We start from the raw sequence: 20,751 nt of genomic DNA, 5'->3' as shown, positions 1-20,751 counted from the left end.
TTCTTCTAGGTCCTTGTTAAACGTTTCTTGTATTTTCTCCATTCTATTTCCAAGATAGATAATTCCTGTGCGTGCACACAGGCTTCTTGGTGGCTGCAGCAGCAGCCTTAGCGTCCCATGCCTGTCTCTGGGGTCTGCACTGATAGCCGCGGCTCACGCCCATCTCTGGAGCTCCTTTAAGTGGCAATCTTAATTCCCTCTCCTCACGCACCAGGAAACAAAGAGGCAAGAAAAGTTCTTGTAGGTCCTTGTTAAACATTTCTTGTATTTTCTCCATTCTATTTCCAAGATTTTGGATCACCTTTACTATCATTATTCTGAAATCTTTTTCAGGTAGACTGCCTATTTCCTCTTCATTTGTTATGTCTGGTGGGTTTGTACCTTGCTCCTTCATCTGCTGTGTGTTTTTCTGTCTTCACACTTTGCTTATCTTACTGGGTTTGGGGTCTCCTTTTTGCAGGCTGCACGTCCGTAGTTCCCTTTGTTTTTGGTGTCTGTCCCCAGTGGCTAAAGTTGGTTCAGTGGGTTTTGTCGGCTTCCTGGTGGAGGGGACTAGTGCCTGTGTTCTCGTGGATGAGGCTGGGTCTTGTCTTTCTGGTGTCACGTCTGATGGTGTGTTTTGGGGTGTCTGTGGCCTTACTATGATTTTAGGCAGCCTCTCTACTAGTGGGTGGGGTTGTGTTCCTGTCTTGCTAGTTGTTTGTCATAGGGTGTCCAGCACTGGAGCTTGCTGGTCGTTGAGTGGAGCTGGGTCTTGGTGTTGAGATGGAGATCTCTGGGAGATTTTCTCCATTTGATATTACATGGAGCTGAGAGGTCTCTAGTGGAACAATGTCCTGAAGTTGGCTCTTCCACTTCAGAGGCACAGCCCTGATGCCTGGCTGGAGCACCAAGAGCCTGTCCTCCACACGGCTCAGAATAAAAGGGAGAAAAAAAGAAAGAAAGAAGTTGATAAAATAAAATAAAATAATTAAAATAAATATTAAAAAATTTTTAAAGTAATAAAAAAAAGAAAGAAAGAAGAGAACAACCAAACCAAAGAACAAATCCACCAATGATAACAAATGCTAAAAACTATACTAAAAAAACAAAACAAAACAAAAAACCAGACAGACAGAACCCTAGGACAAATGGTAAAAGCAAAGCTGTACAGGCAAAATTACACACAGAAGCATACACATACACACTCACAAAAAAAGAAAAAGGGAAAAATATATATGTATTGTTGCTCCCAAAGTCCACCTCCTCAATTTGGGATGATTCGTTGTCTATTCAGGTATTCCACAGATGCAGGGTACATCAAGTTGATTGTGGAGATTTAATCTGCTGTTCCTGAGGCTTCTGGGAGGGATTTCCCTTTCTCTTCTTTGTTCGCACAGCTCCCGGGGTTCAGCTTTGGATTTGGCCCCGCCTCTGCGTGTAGGTTACCTGAGGGCGGCTCTTCTTCGCTCAGACAGGAGGGGGTTAAAGGAGCAACTGATTTGGGGGCTCTGGCTCACTCAGGCTGGAGGAGGGAGGGGTACGGATGCAGGGCGAGCCTGCGGCGTCAGAGGCCGGCGTGACATTGCACCAGCCTGAGGCGCGCCGTGCGTTCTCCCGGGGAAGTTGTCCCTGGATCGCAGGACACTGGCAGTGGCGGGCTGCACAGGCTCCTGGGAGGGGAGGTATGGAGAGTGTCCTGTGCTGGCACACAGGCTTCTTGGTGGCAGCAGCAGCAGACGTAGCGTCGCATGCCCGTCTCTGGGGTCTGCGCTGATAGCCGCGGCTCGTGCCCGTCTCTGGAGCTCCTTTAAACAGTGCTCTTAAACCCTTCTCCTCGCGCACCAGGAAACAAAGAGGGAAGAAAAAGTCTCTTGCCTGTTCGGCAGCTGCAGACCTTTTCCTGGACTCCCTCCCCGCTAGCCATGGCGCACTAACCCCTTCATGCTGTGTTCACGCCGCCAGTCCTCTCCCTGCGCTCCAACTGAAGCCCGAGCCTCAGCTCCCAGCCCCCGCCCGCCCTGGTGGGGGAGCAGACAAGCCTCTCGGGCTGGTGAGTGCTGGTTGGCACCGATCCTCTGTGCGGGAATCTCTCCACTTTGCCCTCCGCACCCCTGTTGCTGTGCTCTCCTCCACGGCTCCGAAGCTTCCCCCTTCCACCACGCCCGTCTTCGCCAGTGAAGGGGCTTCCTCCTTCACAGCTCCCTCCCACTGGTGCAGGTCCCGTCCCTATTCTTTTGTCTCTGTTTTTTCTTTTGCCCTGCCCAGGTACGTGGGGATTTTCTTGCCTTTTGGGAGGTCTGAGGTGTTCTGCCAGCGTTCAGTAGGTGTTCTGTAGGAGTTGTTCCACATGTAGATGTATTTCTGATGTATTTTGGCGGAGGAAGGTGATCTCCACGTCTTACTCTTCCGCCATCTTGAAGCCTTTTTATGTTCTTTTAAGAAATCTTTCCTTACATCAAGATCATGGAGTTACTCTATTATTATTATCTAGAAGTTTTTTAGAAGTTTATATGCCACACATATATAGTAGAATGTGCCATTCCCCCTCCTTTTAAAGTATTGGATGTCAAAACACACCACACAAAATCCAGCAAGGTATGCTGGATATTCTTAAGGTATGAAAGAGATAAAACCAACCGGTCCTGGTTTCTAAATCATTTTAGAAAGCGAAGCTGTCCAGGATGATTTCAAAGATTTTGAATTAGATGACTAGGTTTTAAGAACCGAGATAGAAGATATACAAAAAGATGATTTCTTTATAAGGAGAAATAACTTACTGATTTTTATGTTTTGTGCTTGAATTGTTTTGGGGAATTTTGGATAGAGAAGTCTGATGATTAATTGGAAATAGAATTTCAAAGCTAAAGAGAAAACCAGGACTAGAGACAAAAAAATTAGGAAGTCATTGGTGTGTAAATAATATTGTTGATACTTGGAGAATTCCACTAAGAATGACTCAACACTTGAAAATAAGTGAATTAAGATACTAATAAGATATATTTTTAAATAAATGTAAATAAGATTAAATATGTGGAAAGACACCTTAACATAAAGGAAAAAATTCTAGCAGTAGTAGAATTGATAGTAAATAAGTGGATAAGTTGGCATATATGAGGAATAAAGTTGTCCATCAGAAATTGGATTAGTAAGTTACTGAAGCATAGAAATAACCATGAAACCAAATTCTGATAGCTCTCATTCTTCAAGGGCCTTAAAGTCAGTGTTCTAATTGGCTAATCCCTGCATCAGTTGGAATTACTCTTGGATTTTTTGTCATATAGTGTGTTTTAGCCTTAAAACCTGAAGAACAGACCCTTGACCATGAAAAATGCACTGAAATAGTGTCATGTTAAACCATGTGTTGCTTTTTTTTTTTTTTTTTTTTGCGGTACGCGGGCCTCTCACTGTTGTGGCTTTTCCCGTTGCGGAGCACAGGCTCCGGACGCGCAGGCTCAGCGGCCATGGCTCACAGGCCCAGCTGCTCTGCGGCATATGGGATCTTCCCAGACTGCGGCACGAACCCGTGCCCCCTGCATCGGCAGGTGGACTCTCAACCACTGTGCCACCAGGGAAGCCCATGTGCTGCTTTTTAAGAAGCACCATAGCTGTGTTTCCTGAGTAGTAAATGCTTGTATTGCTTTTGACCAGATAGAAGTTTCTGTTTTTTATAAACTTTCTATAGTTCATTTTTAAATCCTAAATATAACTAATGTGATTCCTTAGGAATAAAGTGAAAATAGGACAGAACTGGTGATATAAGTCTGAGAACTACTCTGAGGTGAGAACAAAAGAAAAGAATTCAGTGAAGATCTATAGAGAAATAAGAGAATGAATGAGAGAATCAGAGTAGAGAGAAATAATGGACATGAATGAAGAACATTGTTTGAAAAGGTAAAAAAAAAATAAAAAAAAAAAAAAGAAAAGGTAGTGATCAACAGTTTCAAAAGCTGCAATAGTGACAAATAAGACTAAGACTGAAAGTATGCAATAGACATTCAACTAGAATTATGGTCTTTTGGAAGTAAGCTAAAAGGTGATAATGATGGGTAATTGAATCTAAATTGAAAACTAACATATCAGAACTTCCATTTCACTTTCTTTAAGATTCTCTTATTTCATGCAATAAACCTATCACAGACTTTTTTTTTTTTTTTTTTACTAAAGCAATCATTGAAAGAGTACCGAAAATAGCTATTACCTTTTATTGAGCATCTCTTATATCTTGGGCACTGTTACACATTTTAGATGTATTATTTAGTCTTTAGCCCAATAAATTAAACATTATGTTTATCTATTTTACAGATGGGCAATTGGGAATTTAGAAAGTTTAATTCAAAAGTTACACACACAGTAGTTCTCTAGTCACTACAAGTTGTTTGAGAAAATTAATATCCCTATCAGGATCTCTTCTGAACCTTCTTCACTCTTTTGTTAACAGGCATTATTTCCTCAAGAGGAAAAAACTCTAAAGAGAAGACAGAGAAGAATCTCAGTTGGTGACACTTTTTTCAACCTCATTTACACCTCAATTTTGAAACGCTCTATAATATTTAGGAATTAACAAAAAGATTACATGATAGATGATAGAAACTACCTAAGTTTTTTATTTAAAAGTATTTGTTGTCCATGGAATCCAGCTAAAAGACTCTATCAGTTACTAAAACATCCCTGCAAGCCAACTGCTTTCAGAAAGACCTCTAGACTAGCACAAGTTGGTGCCACTAGCATACTATGATCAACAGTTTGTGCCATTAGAACGCTGTTACCAACTGGCCACAAGCAGCTCATTAACACATCAACACACAGATGAAAAACAAAAGCAACCCAATAACCAATCTGTGGTCAAAGTAGAATCCCATAGTAATAACCCTGCAGTGCGTCCCCTAAACTCTAACCAGAAGGTACAGAGATGCTCAATATTGCCCTCTGCCAAGTGTCAGGACACAATTTCACGGGACCTCTATAACAGGGTTCTGAAATCACCATTATCTCACTCCAAATATAAGGCCACACCTTCACTACACCTCCACCAGAGAACTCCCTGTGGCCTAATAAGAGAGGCTTGAGCTCACCGTTGTCCCACGCCAAACCTCAGATCACATCTTCACTTGACCTCACCAAGACATCATTGCCAGAGCCCAATCAAACAGCCTGGAGCTCACAGTTACCCTTTCCCAATCCTCAGAATACATCTTCCCTAGACCTTTGCTGGATATCACCTTCACTGAAGTCTAATCGAAGGGTCTCAAGTTCATCATTATATGCCCTCAAACATCAAGAAACTCCTTCCCCAGACTACCTATGGACATTGTCATCTTTGGGACCTAATCAAAGAGCCTTTAGCTCAGCGTTACCCCAGTCCAAACCTCAGAAAGCCTCTTCATTGGATAGCCTTTGACACTCTTTGTTAGAGCGCCATCAAAGATGTTTGAGCTCACCGTCACTCAACTCTACACCTCAAACACATGACTTGCTTCAGACATCACCTTCTTTGGATCCCAGTCAGATGGCTCTGAGCTCATCGTTATCTGATTCCAGACCTCAGACAACACCTGTATTGAGCTCTAATTCCAGTGTTCTGAGATTAACGTTGTCCAGCTCAAAAGAAAGGAAATCACCTTTACCACATTCTATGCATCAGTCAAAGAGTTTGCCATTGTTCCAGCCCAAAACACTTGATCATAACTTCAGGACCCTGAATTCACCAGTGTGTCACTCAAAATTTCAGAACACCACTTCACTAAGTGACAAACACAAGGCCACAGATCTTCCCTCACCCTATCCCAAACCAAATATCTCAGGTCCATCATTATTAAGCTCCAAACACTGCATCAGGAACATAGCTGCTTTAACATTGGGCTCCAGACTCCAGAGTAAAAGCAGTTTTGGTCTTTATGAAAAGACAGAACCAAATAAGGAAATTCGATGGACTTTAGGTTATATTCATCCCTGCATTATCAAAGGTGGAACGGTCCCTGATGATGTTGTAAATAAAATTGTCAATTCCCTCTCCAAGACCAGAATCCAGAGGGATCTCTGTAGGCAGATTCTCTTTCGAAGGATGAGGGGAAGGGCAAATCCTCATCCTGGACCCCGCCTTTCATCAAGTTATATGGTTTGTTTAGCTTGTGCTTCCTGCATAAAATCTCAGTGTAACCATCTTACAGGAAGGAAAGACCCTCGTGCTGCAACACTATTTGTCAGCCCAGCACCTGAGACCACTCCTGAGGGAGAAATAGAGGTGAAACTAGTTTTTATCCTCTCCCTACCAGAGACTTCTTTTTCATTCCCTGTGAAAGAAAATCAGCCTGATGAAGTCCCTGAAGAAAACCTTGGAGGAATTGGGGAGATATCAAAATTTTTCCCTACATCTGAACCTGATATCACCAAGGAGGCTAATGTGAAGAAAACATGGCCGACAGTAGCCCCTGAAAACCAAGCTGTAAGCCAACAGCCCCAGGCTATAGACTGGCTGCTCTATGTTAAGGAAAGTAGTAACCCTCAGTCGCAGTCCCTACTCCCCTCATCTTCTTCCTCATCGTCCTCTTCTTCCTCTTCCTCTTCCACTACACCCCCTTTACCCCCTCCTCCTCTGAAAGAGGCTACCACATCTACCGTCTCAGGCTGTGTGTCCACTAAGGTACTTAGTTACCACTGGCTGCCTCCAGGGGTCTCCTGGCTTGAGTTTATATGTAGTAAAAATCACCAGTCACTTCCTGGAAAACCATGTCCAAGTCAATCACCATCTCCCCAAACAAGGCCTATGAGGAATAGCACCACAGTAAAAAGGAGAAAGGGGCCAAAGATACTATTCAAAATGTTCCAGACAAAGGTTCAAAATGAGAGAAATCTTGATTAAATTAACTTTTTTGTTTCTTTGAAGGCAATTGACCTCTTAGTTCTTTGACATTAGAGATTGATTTCCTATCATGCTTATTAAAATCTTAGTATTAATTAAGCGTGCCTCTATAATTCAGCCGATGAAGCAGCTAGTTGAGGGGAACTATTACTCTTAAGTCTATTTTTTACTTAAATAATAGACTATGATCTCCTAGAAGACAAGTTGAATCCTATGTTTTTAACCAAATGCCTGGCTTACAGTAACCACTATAAAATAATTGTTAAGTGAATTAATAATAATTGGCCATAGACCAGAAACACCTCATTTGTCTTGCCCTGAACAGTATCTAACTCATTGTTATTCTCCTTCCTCATAAGATGGACAGAATCCTTAAACCAGTGTATGCTAATCCATTTCCCTACCTCTAAAGAAAATTCACATCATGTTCAACAGGTAAGAATACATATAGAAAGGAATCTTTTCAGTTATGTGTTCCTAGGGAAAATTCTTCTATGCTAAGATCCCACACTCTAAAATGCAATGATTTACTCAACCTTAGTTAGCAAATCTCAGGAAAGAATAACTAACTGATGCAGACAACCCTACCTTATGCTGACTGTGCCAACATTTAAATTATGGGCTCTAAAGTCACTTGTTCATCACTTCTACCTATACAACCTAAACGGGTTAATAAAAATGTTTTAAAATGTTTTTGTTCCACTGGGTCCACTAGTAGTGGGAAAAGGAGGGAATTGTCTTACCTACTACTTTAAGTGATTATCTCTAACCCCAAGGGCTAGAATTAGCTTCTCTTGCATGCACTGATGGCTCACACTTCTGCCTCTCCACTCCACATCTTTCTGAACACCAGCTTGCATATGGGGCTTTTCCAGTGGAACATTGCACAGGCACTTCAAACTCAATATGGTCAAACCAGAATTTATCATCTTTACATTTACAACTTGCATCTTTATATTATAGTTCTTTGCCCTCTGTGTTCCCTATTTCAGTGGATGTACCACCATCTGTCATGGAGCTTGACTGTTTTTCTTATTGCCTGCCCCTCTCCAGGCCCATGTGTTCCATGGCCTTATTGTCTCCAGAAGCCAGCTTTTTCCTTCAACCTCACTGCCACTATTCCAGTTGTGGTCACAGCATTTGTCAGCTAGATTACTCCTAAACATGTATTTTAACTTTTGAATGCATTTCTGAGACAAAATTTAATAATGCCATTTCATTGTTTATAACACTTTTATCATTGCCCACTGTTTTCTGGGAAAAGTCTAAATTCCTTTTATGATTGAATCATGATAATTTTTCAAAATTATTTTCAAAAAATTTTGCAGAAATCTTTTCAAAAAAGATTTCTTATTCTTCTCCAGTTTCAGTCACATTAATTTCTTTACAGTGTGAAGCAATCATCCTACACTTCTAAAACAACAATTCTGCTGTCCAGAAAGATCCATCCTTCTACACATTTTTGCTCTACAGGGCTCTATTTTGTCTTAACATCTTCTGGGAAGCCTTTTCCTGATCCACTTACAAAGAAAGAGTTTAGCTGGCCTTCTTATTACCATGAAACTCTGTTTTTACTCTTTATACTGCTCTTAACCATATTATAAAGCAATTATTTCTTGTCTGTCTTCACTCACTAGACTGAAAACTTCTTATTCACCATTTTATTTCTAGTTTTTATCTAGTCCTTGAAATAGAGTATATTCCCTGAAATATGTATTGATATTGAATTAATGCTACTGAAGCTCTTCTTCTGTTTAAAATTCTCTGAAATAAGTAATGCTTCATCTGTTTGCTTCTTTCCCATACTAGTATTGAATTGTTTTTTGTACTTTCTGTCTTGGTGAGAACATACATAAAAATGTTACTGATGACAGTAGTCATCCTTGTCTTATGTCTTATGTTAAAAGTGTTTCTTTCTAGTATTTCAGTATTTAATATGATGTAGGCTTATGCATAGCTGATCAGTGATGATGAAGAACTTAGGTGTGTGATAATGTGTTTAAGGCTTTCTCTAACCTCTTTAGAAAACCCTTGACATGTGCTTAATTCACCCTGAATATCTCTTTTGATGACACACATCATCTGTATAATTACTTCTTTAATATGTTTTCTACTAGACTAAACTTCATGAGGGGAGGTCTTGTGTCTGACTTGTTTACCACTAACTTCTCAGGACCTAGTGATACCTGGCACATACTAAATATTCAATAACTATTTATTGAATAAAATTAAACCAAGGAGTTCAACTGATTTTTATTTGTTGATGTAATTTACATGTTTAATTTTCCATTGTTTAGCTTATTTTCTAAACTTTATACCTCATTTTAAATTTTTTCTTTATTTATTGGACTACGATTTAATTATTTTTAACTTCTCCATTGTATTGGCAGTTATTTATTTTGTTCTTAATTAGAACAGGTCTACTTTCAGAAAAAAATTTTTAAGAATTCGTTAACCATTATTTCCTAGTTTTTTTTTTTTTTTTTTTTGCAGTACGCGGGCCTTTCACTGTTGTGGCCTCTACCGTTGCGGAGCACAGGCTCCGGACGCGCAGGCTCAGCGGCCATGGCTCACGGGCCCAGCCGCTCTGCGGCATGTGGGATCTTCCCGGACCGGGGCACGAACCCGTGTCCCCTGCATCGGCAGGCGGGCTCGCAACCACTGCGCCACCAGGGAAGCCCCTATTTCCTAGTTTTAAATTTGGAAATAAAATCGCATGGAACTTAATGGGAAAAATACACAGTAACGGCAAATATCCGACTCACTCTTCCAGCTTCTATTGATATACCAAGAGATTTCAAAATAGGGAACAATATGTGTTGTGCCAGAAAGGTCAAGAAATTTCTGTCAGATCTTATACAGATGACAGCAGATTTCAGAAGGGCAGAAGGACTCAAAATTTACTGTATTTAAATAAAGAGATCAACTGAAAAGTAATAAAAAATGATTTAATTGTGTCTCATTAGTGCCTTTTCCCTTAAATGGAAAGGCCTGGACATGAAAACAGGCTACATAGGAATTGGGAAGTAGAAAGTAGATTCTCTAAATTGTCACATTTTTATCAAACCAATTGATATAAAATGGTATGACATATCTGGATGATAATTTGATAATAATATCAAAACCTTAATAATATACATAATCATTTTCCTTAGGATCATCTTCATTGGAATTTATTTTAAAGAAATTGTCATGACTATGTAGAATCATATAAACAAGTAGGCACTGTGTTTCTTTATAATAGTGAGGGATTGGAAAAAATCTTGTTCATTAACAGAAAAGTGTTTAAATACACCATGATCCATACATGTGATGCTTTTCCTAGTGAAAAAAAAATGTTGTTTCTAACATTGCACCTACATTTATGTTAGGAATAGAAATACTTTCTTTAGGAAAATATCTTGAGAACCCTTGAGCATGCCTAGTGATCCTGAGCATGTTGAAAGAAGAAAGCGAAACAAAGAGGAGATAGATAAACTAATGCATTTAAGTTTCAAAAAGGAACTGCTTGATCAGAGACAGTGAAGAGAGAGAATTTATCATTTATAATTTAAGTGAAAACATACTCAGATTATAAGACATCACATGCAGTTTATATATGGTTCCACCTTGAAAAACATTGAAATTTTGCATATATGTATCTGTGTGTACTTGTGTAAAATCTGTTTCATATGTATGAGAAAGACGGAGTGACTGGAAGTAAACACCAAAATGTTGAATAAATGTGGTTATTATGGGACAATAGTTATAATGGAGTGTTTAGGAAATGGGTAGATTTTTTTCATTTTCTTTTCTATATTTTCCAAATCTTCAATGAATATGAATTCCTTTTATAGTCAACTTAAAACAAATGTTATGAAAATGAAAAAATGAAACATGTTGTCTCGTCTATTTTAGATAAAATATGTAGCATACAATTTTGCTGTTCTAATCCTTTCTACTTATTGGTATCATTTGTGGCTTTGCTAATAATACATATAGAAAATATATATTTCTATGAGATATCTTCAGAAGCAATGCTTTTCTATTGTTTTAAAGTCTTAAAATATTTTTTAAAAATTTCATATTCTCTACTTCAGTATTCATTGCCAGACTTATACCATTCTTTTATTTATTCATGCTTTTGTTTATTTTTATTATGAATTATTTTAACCCATAGGGAATAATAGTCGGGCTTCCCTGGTGGCGCAGTGGTTGAGTCCGCCTGCCGATGCAGGGGACACGGGTTCGTGCCCTGGTCCGGGAAGATCCCACATGCCGTGGAGCGGCTGGGCCCGTGAGCCACGGCCACTGAGCCTGCACATCCAGAGCCTGTGCTCAGCAACAGGAGAGGCCACAACAGTGAGAGGCCCGCGTACCACAAAAAAAAAAAAAAAAAAAAAGTCAATATATTTATGAAAGTCTTTTCACTACTACCCAGCTTTATCTAATCTTATTCTTTGGTTACATTTACTTCATGTGTTAAAGAAATAAAACATTATTGATACAAGTGCTAACACTTGTGTATATAATCATCCAGGATCCCAATCCTATCCTGCATTTTCTAGAAGTAAACACTGTCAAGAATTTGCTGTAGGTCATATTTATCTATTTTTTTAAAGAAATTTACTAAATATTTATGGAGCCATAGAAATCAATCCTTTTTGGATGTTTTAAAGCTTTGTACATATTTTATTATAATGTACTTAAAATTTTTTTAATGTGTGTTTTGCTTGTTTGTTGTTTTGCGGTACACGGGCCTCTCACTGCTGTGGCCTCTCCCGCTGCGGAGCACAGGCTCCGGACGCGCAGGCTCAGCGGCCATGGCTCACGGGCCCAGCCGCTCCGCGGCATGTGGGATCTTCCCGGACCGGGGCACGAACCCGTGTCCCCTGCATCGGCAGGTGGACTCTCAACCACTGCGCCACCAGGGAAGCCCTAAAATGTGTGTTTTTTGATCTGGAGTATGTTTCTGAAATTTATCGTTGTTATAAGATACAGATTTTCATTTCCATTTATATACATATATATATATACACATATATATGTGTATATTGTCTATATACACATACACACATATACATACATGTATATTATATAACTGCATAGTGTGGAGTTATTACAGTTTTTGGTTAATTTACATTTTTATCATTGCATACAGTGTTGCACTGACATTCTTTAAAAACTTTTTTTTTATTGAGGTATAATTGACCTACAACATTATATCAGTTTCAGGTGTAGAACATAATGATTTGATATTTAGCTATACTGCAAAATGATAACCACAGTAAGTCTAGTTAACTTCCATCCTCATACATAGTTACAAATTTTTTTTTTTTTTTTTGGTACGCGGGCCTCTCACTGTTGTGGCCTCTTCCATTGCGGAGCACAGGCTCCGGACGCGCAGGCCCAGCGGCCATGGCTTACGGGCCCAGCCGCTCCGCAGCACGTGGGATCTTCCCGGACCGGGGCACGAACCCGCATCCCCTGCATCGGCAGGCGGACTCCCAACCACTGCGCCACCAGGGAAGCCCCATAGTTACAAATTTTTGGTGTGAGTGTGTGATGAGAACATTTAAGACCTAGTCTCTTAGCAACTTTCAAATATGAAATACAGTATTGTTAACTATAGTCACCATACACATTCTTTTTCATGTCCTATTTTGCGCATGTGTGGGAAGTTCTCTAGAGTCATGCTGTGTAACATTTTATCCATGGATTAGCAGCATCTGTGTCACCTAGGATCTTGTTAGAAAGATCACCTCATCTCAAAAATACTGAATCATAATTTGAACTTTATAAGATACTTAAGTAAGTTTTATGCACTTTAAGCATTTGAGAAACTTTGTGTTAGAGTACATAACCTAGAGTAGAATTGATGATCGCAACAGTGCTGTCCAATAAGAATATAACATGTCATAAATAATTTTAAAATTTCTTGTAGCCATATTAGAAAGCAAAAGGAAACAGGTAAACTTATTTTAATAATATATTTTAATACCATATATCTAAAAGTTTCCCATTTCATAATGTAATTAAGACTTGTTCTCAACCAGGGTTGAGTTTGCTCCTAGGGGATATGTGACAATGTCTGCAGACTTTTTTTTTTTTTTTTTTTTTTGGCTGCTTTGGGTCTTTGTTGCTGCTTGCAGGCTTTCTCTGGTTGCAGCGAGTGGGGGCTACTCTTCATTGCAGTGCGCGGGCTTCTCATTGTGGTGACTTCCCTTGTTGCTGAGCACAGGCTCTAGGCACGCAGGCTTCATTAGTTGTGGCACGTGGGCTCAGTGGTTGTGGCTTGCAGACTCTAGAGCGCAGGCTCAGCCCATGCGGTGCATGGGCTTAGTTGCTCTGCGACATGTGGGATTTTCCCGGACCAGGGTTCAAATCCGTGTCCCCTACATTGACAGATGGATTCTTAACCACTGCACCATCAGGGAAGTCCTGCAGACATTTTTGATTGTCATCACTGGAAAGATGTTTTAGATATTCTAAGTCATGACTAGGTAGAGGCCAGGGAAGCTGCTAAATATACAATGCAAAGAATAGCCTCCAACGAAGAATTATCCAGTCTAAAATGTTAATAGTGTTAAGTTTGAGAAACTTTAAATTAATATAACAAATATTAGTGATATATATATATATTTATATATATGTATATATATATATATATATATATATATATATATATTTGCTCTTCAAAATCTGTTGACTTTAACACTTAGAGCACATTACAATTCAAACTAGCCACATTTCAACAACTCAGTAGCCCCATTGAGCAGTATAGGATTATATCATGAAAGTATTTTAAAATTTGTTGGATATTGCCAAATTACTACTCAAAGTATTTATACCAATATACATGCACACAAATAATGTATGAAGCTCCTACTGCATTGTAGCCCTATCAGCATTAAATAATTTTCAGACTTTTTGATTCCTGGCTTATACTAATAATATGGTTCATGCAAATAAAATGATCTCCTTTTACTGTGCTTTAAATTTTTACCTCTCTTATTGCTAGTTACATTAAACATCTTTCCATGTTTATTGACCTCCTAGCTTTCCTCTTTTGTGTCTTGCCTTCAAAAGCTTTGCTCACCATTCTATTGAGTGCTTTATTTTTTATTAATTTGTAGAAATTTTTATATGTGTATTCCAAACATACACTCTTTGGCCTGGCTTGATATTAACCCGTCCTTACGCTATCTCCATATATGTTACTTGGTCAACATGTGTTATTATCATACCCTGCTGAATTCAGTTTTCTAAATCTGATTTATAATTATACATCTGTGTTCAAAAGTATTGTAGAAATAAACAAAGACTAACCAAATGAAAACGAGCAAAGTATCTATCAAGAGCTTGCTATTGCAAAGGAGTCAGCCACCATTACTTGCATTTGGCAAAAACTCACAGGCAGGCAGAGGAGTGGAAAAGCTTTATAGTAGGAAAAAAGGGGAGGCTTCAGGTATGCCTTGATTGGAAGCTGTTGGCATGGGGAAGCTGTAGGCAAGCTAACTAGAGGAAGGACATCATATGTGATTGGTTAGGAGAACATATTTTTCTCTCTCTGATTGGTCCTAAGTTGGAAATGGGGACAAAAATTAGGGAAACTGTCAGTTATTAATCATGTCCTGGCTATTTTGGGCCAATTGTCACAGGGGTTATTGTTTGGTTTCCTGGATTGTTAATAGAGAGAGTGGTCATAGACAGCAGGCTCGCTTCCTCGGCCAGTTACTACAGATAAAGGGCTGGTTTCCTGAGCTACTTCTTTCAGGTTGTAAGCCAGAGTTCTGTCTTATATGTGGTCTGGCCATTATCTGTTTTTATATTCAACCTCACAGATTTGCTTTGTCTTTATTTGAATCAGCTACCACTTTTCTTATAGGCAAAATCTCCAACTGAGGTTAACAAAATTCACAGTGCACCTCCTGTCAGTATTCAAATAGCTCCCTCAAAATCTCTCCCCAGAATTAATCAACACCCTATACACACAAAAAATCCCTGCAAAGTATAAAGCCCATAGTAGAGTACAAGTTCAAGGACTCATTATCCCTTGTACTGGTCTCTGTAATACTCCTATTTTGCTGGTGGGAAAAAAAAACCAAGGTCTGAGGGTGAAGGTTTGTCCAGGACCTTCAAGCAATAAACATTGTTTTCCCTTGATACTGTCTTTTTCCTAAGCCTCATATGTCACTAACATCCATTCTGACAGGCAGTAAATACTATAATTGACTTATGCAGCACACTCTTTACTACTGTATTTCAGTTGGTGAAGCTAGTCAGTATCTACAATTCACCTGAACAGTAATGCCTCAGTATTTTACTGAGCGTCCTCTTATTTTTCACAAATCCTGAAGCCTTATCTGGATGTTAAAATTTTCCCTAGGGGTTCTACTTGGTTGCAATATGTGGATGATTTGTTTCTTTGCTCTCTTCTTCTCAAGTCTCCTCACAGAAAGACAGCATCAATTTGCTAAAGCTTTTATCCTTAAAGGGACATAAAGTCACGAAGGAAAAATTACACTCTGATCAAACCCAGTTTTGATATTTAGGGCATCTGATATCAGAACAAGGGCTACATCTAGATCCAGATCGAATTCATGCTGTCGTAAGTTTTCCAAAACCCAAAATTAAGTACCAGCTGCAAGGTTCTCTCGACTAGTTGGTTATTGCTGAAATTAGATTCCAAATTTCTCTCTTTGGGGCAAACCTTTGTACATTTCACTAAACGATAACAACCCTGACCCAATTTTTATGCGAAGACCTGGACGACATAGCTTCCAAGACCTTAAGGAGAGTTTGATTAACCCACCCGCCATTGGTCATCCCAATGATCAGATTCCCATTTTCCTTTCTGTATATGGAAAGGAAGGGAATACCTTTGGGAGACTCACTCAAAAACATGAGACCATCAGTAACCCAGGGGGGTTTTCTAACCAGCAACTGGGCCTTGTGGCACAAGCATGCCCTCCTTGCCTTAGAGCCATTATGGCCATTGCCTTTTTGGTTAAGGTCACTGGGAATGGTTGTGAGAGCCCCTTTAGCCATTTTTGTACCTCAGGCAGTAGAAACCCTCCTGAATTCTCACCACACTCAACATTTCTCAGTCAGCCAGCTTACCTCCTATGAAGTCCTTTTGTTAACTGCTCCTCACATAACTCTTTTCCTCTCTAATAACCTTAACCCTGCTCCTCTTCTCCCCTCTGTCACCAATGAAGTCCTTCACAACTGCTTACTGCTGATGGATTACTTCCTGATTCCTCATGATGACCTGCAGGAAATTTCTTTGGGCAACGCTGACTTCTCATCATTCACTGATGGCTTTAATTGAAAAGGTGACAATGGCAAATATTGTGCTGCATATGCTATTGCAACTCCTTTTGATGTCATTGAGGCAGCATCTTTACATATGGCTACTTCTGCCCAAAACTCTGAATTATACACTTTTACACAGGCTTGCACTTTAGCCAAGGGCAAAGATGCCAGTATTTATGCTGATAGTAGACATGCTTTCAGAGGAACTGATGACTTCAGAATATTGTGGAAGCAACGTAGCTTCCTTACTTCCAGTGGAAATAAAGCTAAAAATGCTCCTATGTCCAGGAGTTACTGGATGCAATACTTTTACTTGCTGTGTTAGCTATTATTAAGATTCTGGGGCATTCTAAACTTGACTCTCTGGAAGCTAAGGGAAATCACCTTGCTGACATTTCCATAAGGAATGTTGTCCCTAAAGGAACCAACAACAGCCAAAACTCTGTCATAGTACAAAGGGATATTTCCCCAAATGATAACTTATAAAAACGGGCTAGAGAAGCCCAACAATTGGCCTCAGAAAAGGAAAAACAAGATTGGAAATTCAACAGTTGTTGGCTTGATAAAAAAAGAAAGTTCTGGTTTGGACAAAATAATGATCCAGTCCTACTGGAGACTCTAAAATTCCCACTTCTCACCACTGTACATGCATTAAACCATTGGTTTACTGACAAAATGATGGCCTTCATAAATCAATATTGGTGGGAAACATTAATAAGGCCACAAAAAGTGCCTATCTCACTGTCCCACTGTCTGAAATACAAACCAGGAAAGTCTGTTAGTATTGCTCCCAGACATTTAAAAATGCCTAATGGACCATTCAAATTCTGTCAAATAGATTTCATACAACTTTCTCCATCTCATGGAAGATATAAATGTGCTTCAGTCATAGTATGCATGTTTTCACATTGGACTGAAGCCTTCCCTTGCAGACAGGCTACTGCCTCTTCTGTGGTTAAAGTCCTTTTTGGGAAAGATTATCTCTACCTGAGGAACTCCTCTCAAACTTCACAATGATTGAGGAACCCATCTTATTTGTCAGATACTTTGACAAGTCTGTGCTGTTGGCTGGTTTTACAGCACTTTCACTGTGCTCACCCCTGTGAATCCTCTGGTGTGGTCAAACACACTAGCACTAATGACATTATTAAGACTCTTTGTCTCTGAAGTAAAGACAGGAAACATCATAAAGAAAATACTTGATATAGATTCCTCCCTCCGTTTACAATATGAGCAGTAGTAATAGTTGTTCAACCTTAGCTTCAAGTATTCAGTTTTACCTTATAGTTTAAAGAAAACTTGAAAGGATGAACCAGTGGAGGTTAAACATATTTTTTCTTAATTGTGCTACATTTAAACTTATAAATGGTTTTAAAATTTGTTTCATTAACTTTTTTTTTTTTTTTTTTTACGGTACGCGGGCCTCTCACTGTTGTGGCCTCTCCCGTTGCAGAGCACAGGCTCCGGACGCGCAGGCTCAGCGGCCATGGCTCACGGGCCTAGCTGCTCCACGGCATGTGGGATCTTCCCGGACCGGGGCACGAACCCGTGTCCCCTGAATTGGCAGGTGGACTCCCAACCACTGCGCCACCAGGGAAGCCCTGTTTCATTAACTTTTAACATAATATTTTGCCTTATTTTAGCTTACTATAGATGAAGGAAATGAATCACTAAAGGTAAAGATGGGAAGTTGGGCGTACGGAGGTTCAGGAAAGAAACCAGGGAAGCATATCATGAGAGTGGAAATTGAGAGAGGCTGGTGGACAAGATTCTCTGTGTCGCTCTCCCTTATTAGCGCTCTCGATTAAGTTTTGCTTTTGTGCCAGCTGGATTTTTCTTCAAAACCAATTTTCAGGTTACTGAATTTTATTTCAATAAAGTGTTATTTCCCCATTTTTCTCTCTCCTCCTATATCTCTTCTTCCTCATCTTCCTCTTTTTTCTTTTTCTCTTAATCTGGAACAATCTATATAAATTATTTGTCAAATAGAAACTTGAGGAAAAATAAAACCCTCAGTTTAAACTTCTTTCATTGGCTTCTTCCTTTCTCTAGGAAACTCATCCATCTGTCTTCTGTTATAATTCAATGTCAAATATCATTTACTTTTCCAGTCCTTCCTCAGCAACCACGGCCTCGTCCCCTCCCTGTCCCCCCAACACACACAAAAAGAACCAGTGAATTGGTAAATTTCCTAAACAAGACACTGGACTTGTTTTCACACTAACAAACTATAAGATCCTTGGCAAGAAAGTTAGCCTCTAATAATCTTAGTTTATACATCTTTGAAGCAAAAGAGTCAAAGTGTATGTTTCCTAGAATTCTTGTATATTTTGGCATATAATGTCCTTAAATCACAAATTAGAGGTAAATCTGATCATCCCCACTTAATCACATGGTATGTGACTTCCTTTCTTCATGCTTTTGTTCCAAAGTATTCTAAACTCTTGTCATAATTATATAGTTACTAACATCATATTAACTGAGCCTGCATATTTTTAGTAAGAGACATGTAAACCACTGTTAATTTTTGCATTATTTAGAATCATCAAAAATGTGAAGTGCTTCAAAAAACAAAAACATGAAATTGGAACTAGAGTCATTTCTTGATTCATTCACTTATATAACATCAAGTGTACATTTTACCCAAGTCACTTTCCAAGGAAACTGCAATCTCTGGAACATCATCTAAACTCCCTGTGCCTTAAACTCATTCCAGAAAAGAAATGGAACTGGATTATATATCTCTCAGGTCTAAATATTTGTTTCTCTTCCAGGTTGAAAAATAAAAGTTCACTTTAACATTCAGGGGTAGGGATCATGTGTTCTACACTCCTGGGCTCACTCTCGGCCTCAGGCTCTGTCACTAGCTGCACAGCTTTACTAGTCATTTAATCACTGTGAAAATCTGTTCCCTCAGCTAAGAGAGATGATATAAGGGGAGCATCTGTCACACTAATCCTGAAATAAATAGTATCACAACTACCTTTATGACTACTTTGTTGAAATTCTTCTTTTTTTTCTTTTACATTATAGATCTATTTTATGCTTTAACAATTATAGTTTAGCAACATAACTTAAACATTTTTTGATGTTTTAGGATAATAATGACCTAAGGTCCTTATTCAAACATCAGTTACAGAGTCTGTAACTGATGTTTAGCAGTCTTCCTTCAGTGTGTTAAATCTGTATTCCATTTTGACCATGGCCATGCAGGTCAAGGCTGCTTATTGCTCACCGAAAAAAGTCCAGACTTTTCAGCCTGCTATATAAGGTCCTCCATAATTTTGTCTGTATCAAATCTCTTTCACCATCTACTATTTTCAAAACATACTATGTCTATAATGCACTTTAACTCCATGTAATCTTTGCCTCTTGCAATTTCTCAAATATGCCCAGTATTTTTCTGCCTCTCAGACCTTGCTTATGCTGCTTGGCCCCATTTAGAACACACAGCATCCACATCCAACTACATCAATATCCTATCCATCACCTGAGTTCAGCTCTGTTAACAATCTATCAACACCCCTGCTTGCACCTTAGACCAAGTGATTCTTTTCCTTTTGCATTCCTATGCATCTGACCTGGGTTTCTTTGATTATATTTACACATAGATTCCTCCAATTAATTAATTTACTTTTCCATTTCACCAACGAGGTTGTAAATACCCTAACGTCTAAACCTTTTCAACATATTTCCTTCACTCTTTACATTGTACTGTATAGTGCCTAGCCATCAGTAAATGACTTGCTAATAAATATTTAAATGAATATTTGGTTCTAGATAGAAATTATGGGGGATGTACCGAGATTGATTTCTGTTACTTATAGAAAATAACTTTCCTAAAGCTTGTATTAACTCCTAACAGTGAGGAAAATGGTGTGTCAGAATTACATTCTGGGATTTGTGCCAGGCTTACACTACAAAAGTGAGAAGTGTTTGAAAAGGTAATACTGAAGTGTTAAAATTTTTCACTAAGAAGTGTTAATTGCAGTACTTTAGAATATGAAAATGAGTTGAAATATAACTACACACTTCTCAGTCAACCAAAAACTATAAGATGTAATATGCATATAATAAATTGGATATGGTTATTTTAAAGGTTGAGACCATACCATATTATTCATACTAGAAAGAAAGTACTGAGATCCATAATATGAAGTATATTGTATTTGATACTCTTATTCATGGCTAAACTTTAAATTAGGCTTCATCTCTTTGAGCAGTTTGCAATTATCTTGAATGTTCATTAGAGGAAAAACATTTTATTTATTTACTCTTCATTTTCAATAATTATAATAAGTCCAAAACCACTTGTTTTGGGGAAAAATTTTTCCCTTCACTGGGGATTATATTTTATACTTTCAAAATTGATCCTTTTTCTAATACTTAAATATATTTACTATAAATCTGTAATTCTGAGCAGCTCATAGCACTATCTCGATTACGAAAAATTATCTGAAGAATTTCTAAAAGGTTGTTTAGAGATTTTAAAAGATAAACATTATTATTAACACCCCCAATGTGCCATCTCCCCTAGAGCTGCATATTTTTACAAAATTTGAAGAGTATTATGATCTCAATTGCACTGAAGAAGAAATGGAGATCCAGAGCAG

The 20,751-nt window shown here is 38.8% G+C and overlaps 1 protein-coding gene across 1 annotated transcript; it reads left to right on the top strand.

Annotated features, from left to right (window-relative positions):
- The first annotated feature begins 2,579 nt into the window (after positions 1–2,579).
- CSNKA2IP (casein kinase 2 subunit alpha' interacting protein) lies at positions 2,580–6,841 on the top strand. The gene is given in 3 exon segments (XM_032629433.1): positions 2,580–2,597; positions 4,689–5,016; positions 5,019–6,841. Coding segments are annotated over 3 exon segments (2,169 nt in total).
- The last annotated feature ends 13,910 nt before the right edge of the window (positions 6,842–20,751 follow it).

The sequence above is a fragment of the Phocoena sinus genome, chromosome 4, assembly GCF_008692025.1.
Source record: "Phocoena sinus isolate mPhoSin1 chromosome 4, mPhoSin1.pri, whole genome shotgun sequence".
NCBI classification, from domain to species: Eukaryota; Metazoa; Chordata; class Mammalia; order Artiodactyla; family Phocoenidae; genus Phocoena; species Phocoena sinus.
This window is presented reverse-complemented; position numbering and strand designations above follow the sequence as displayed.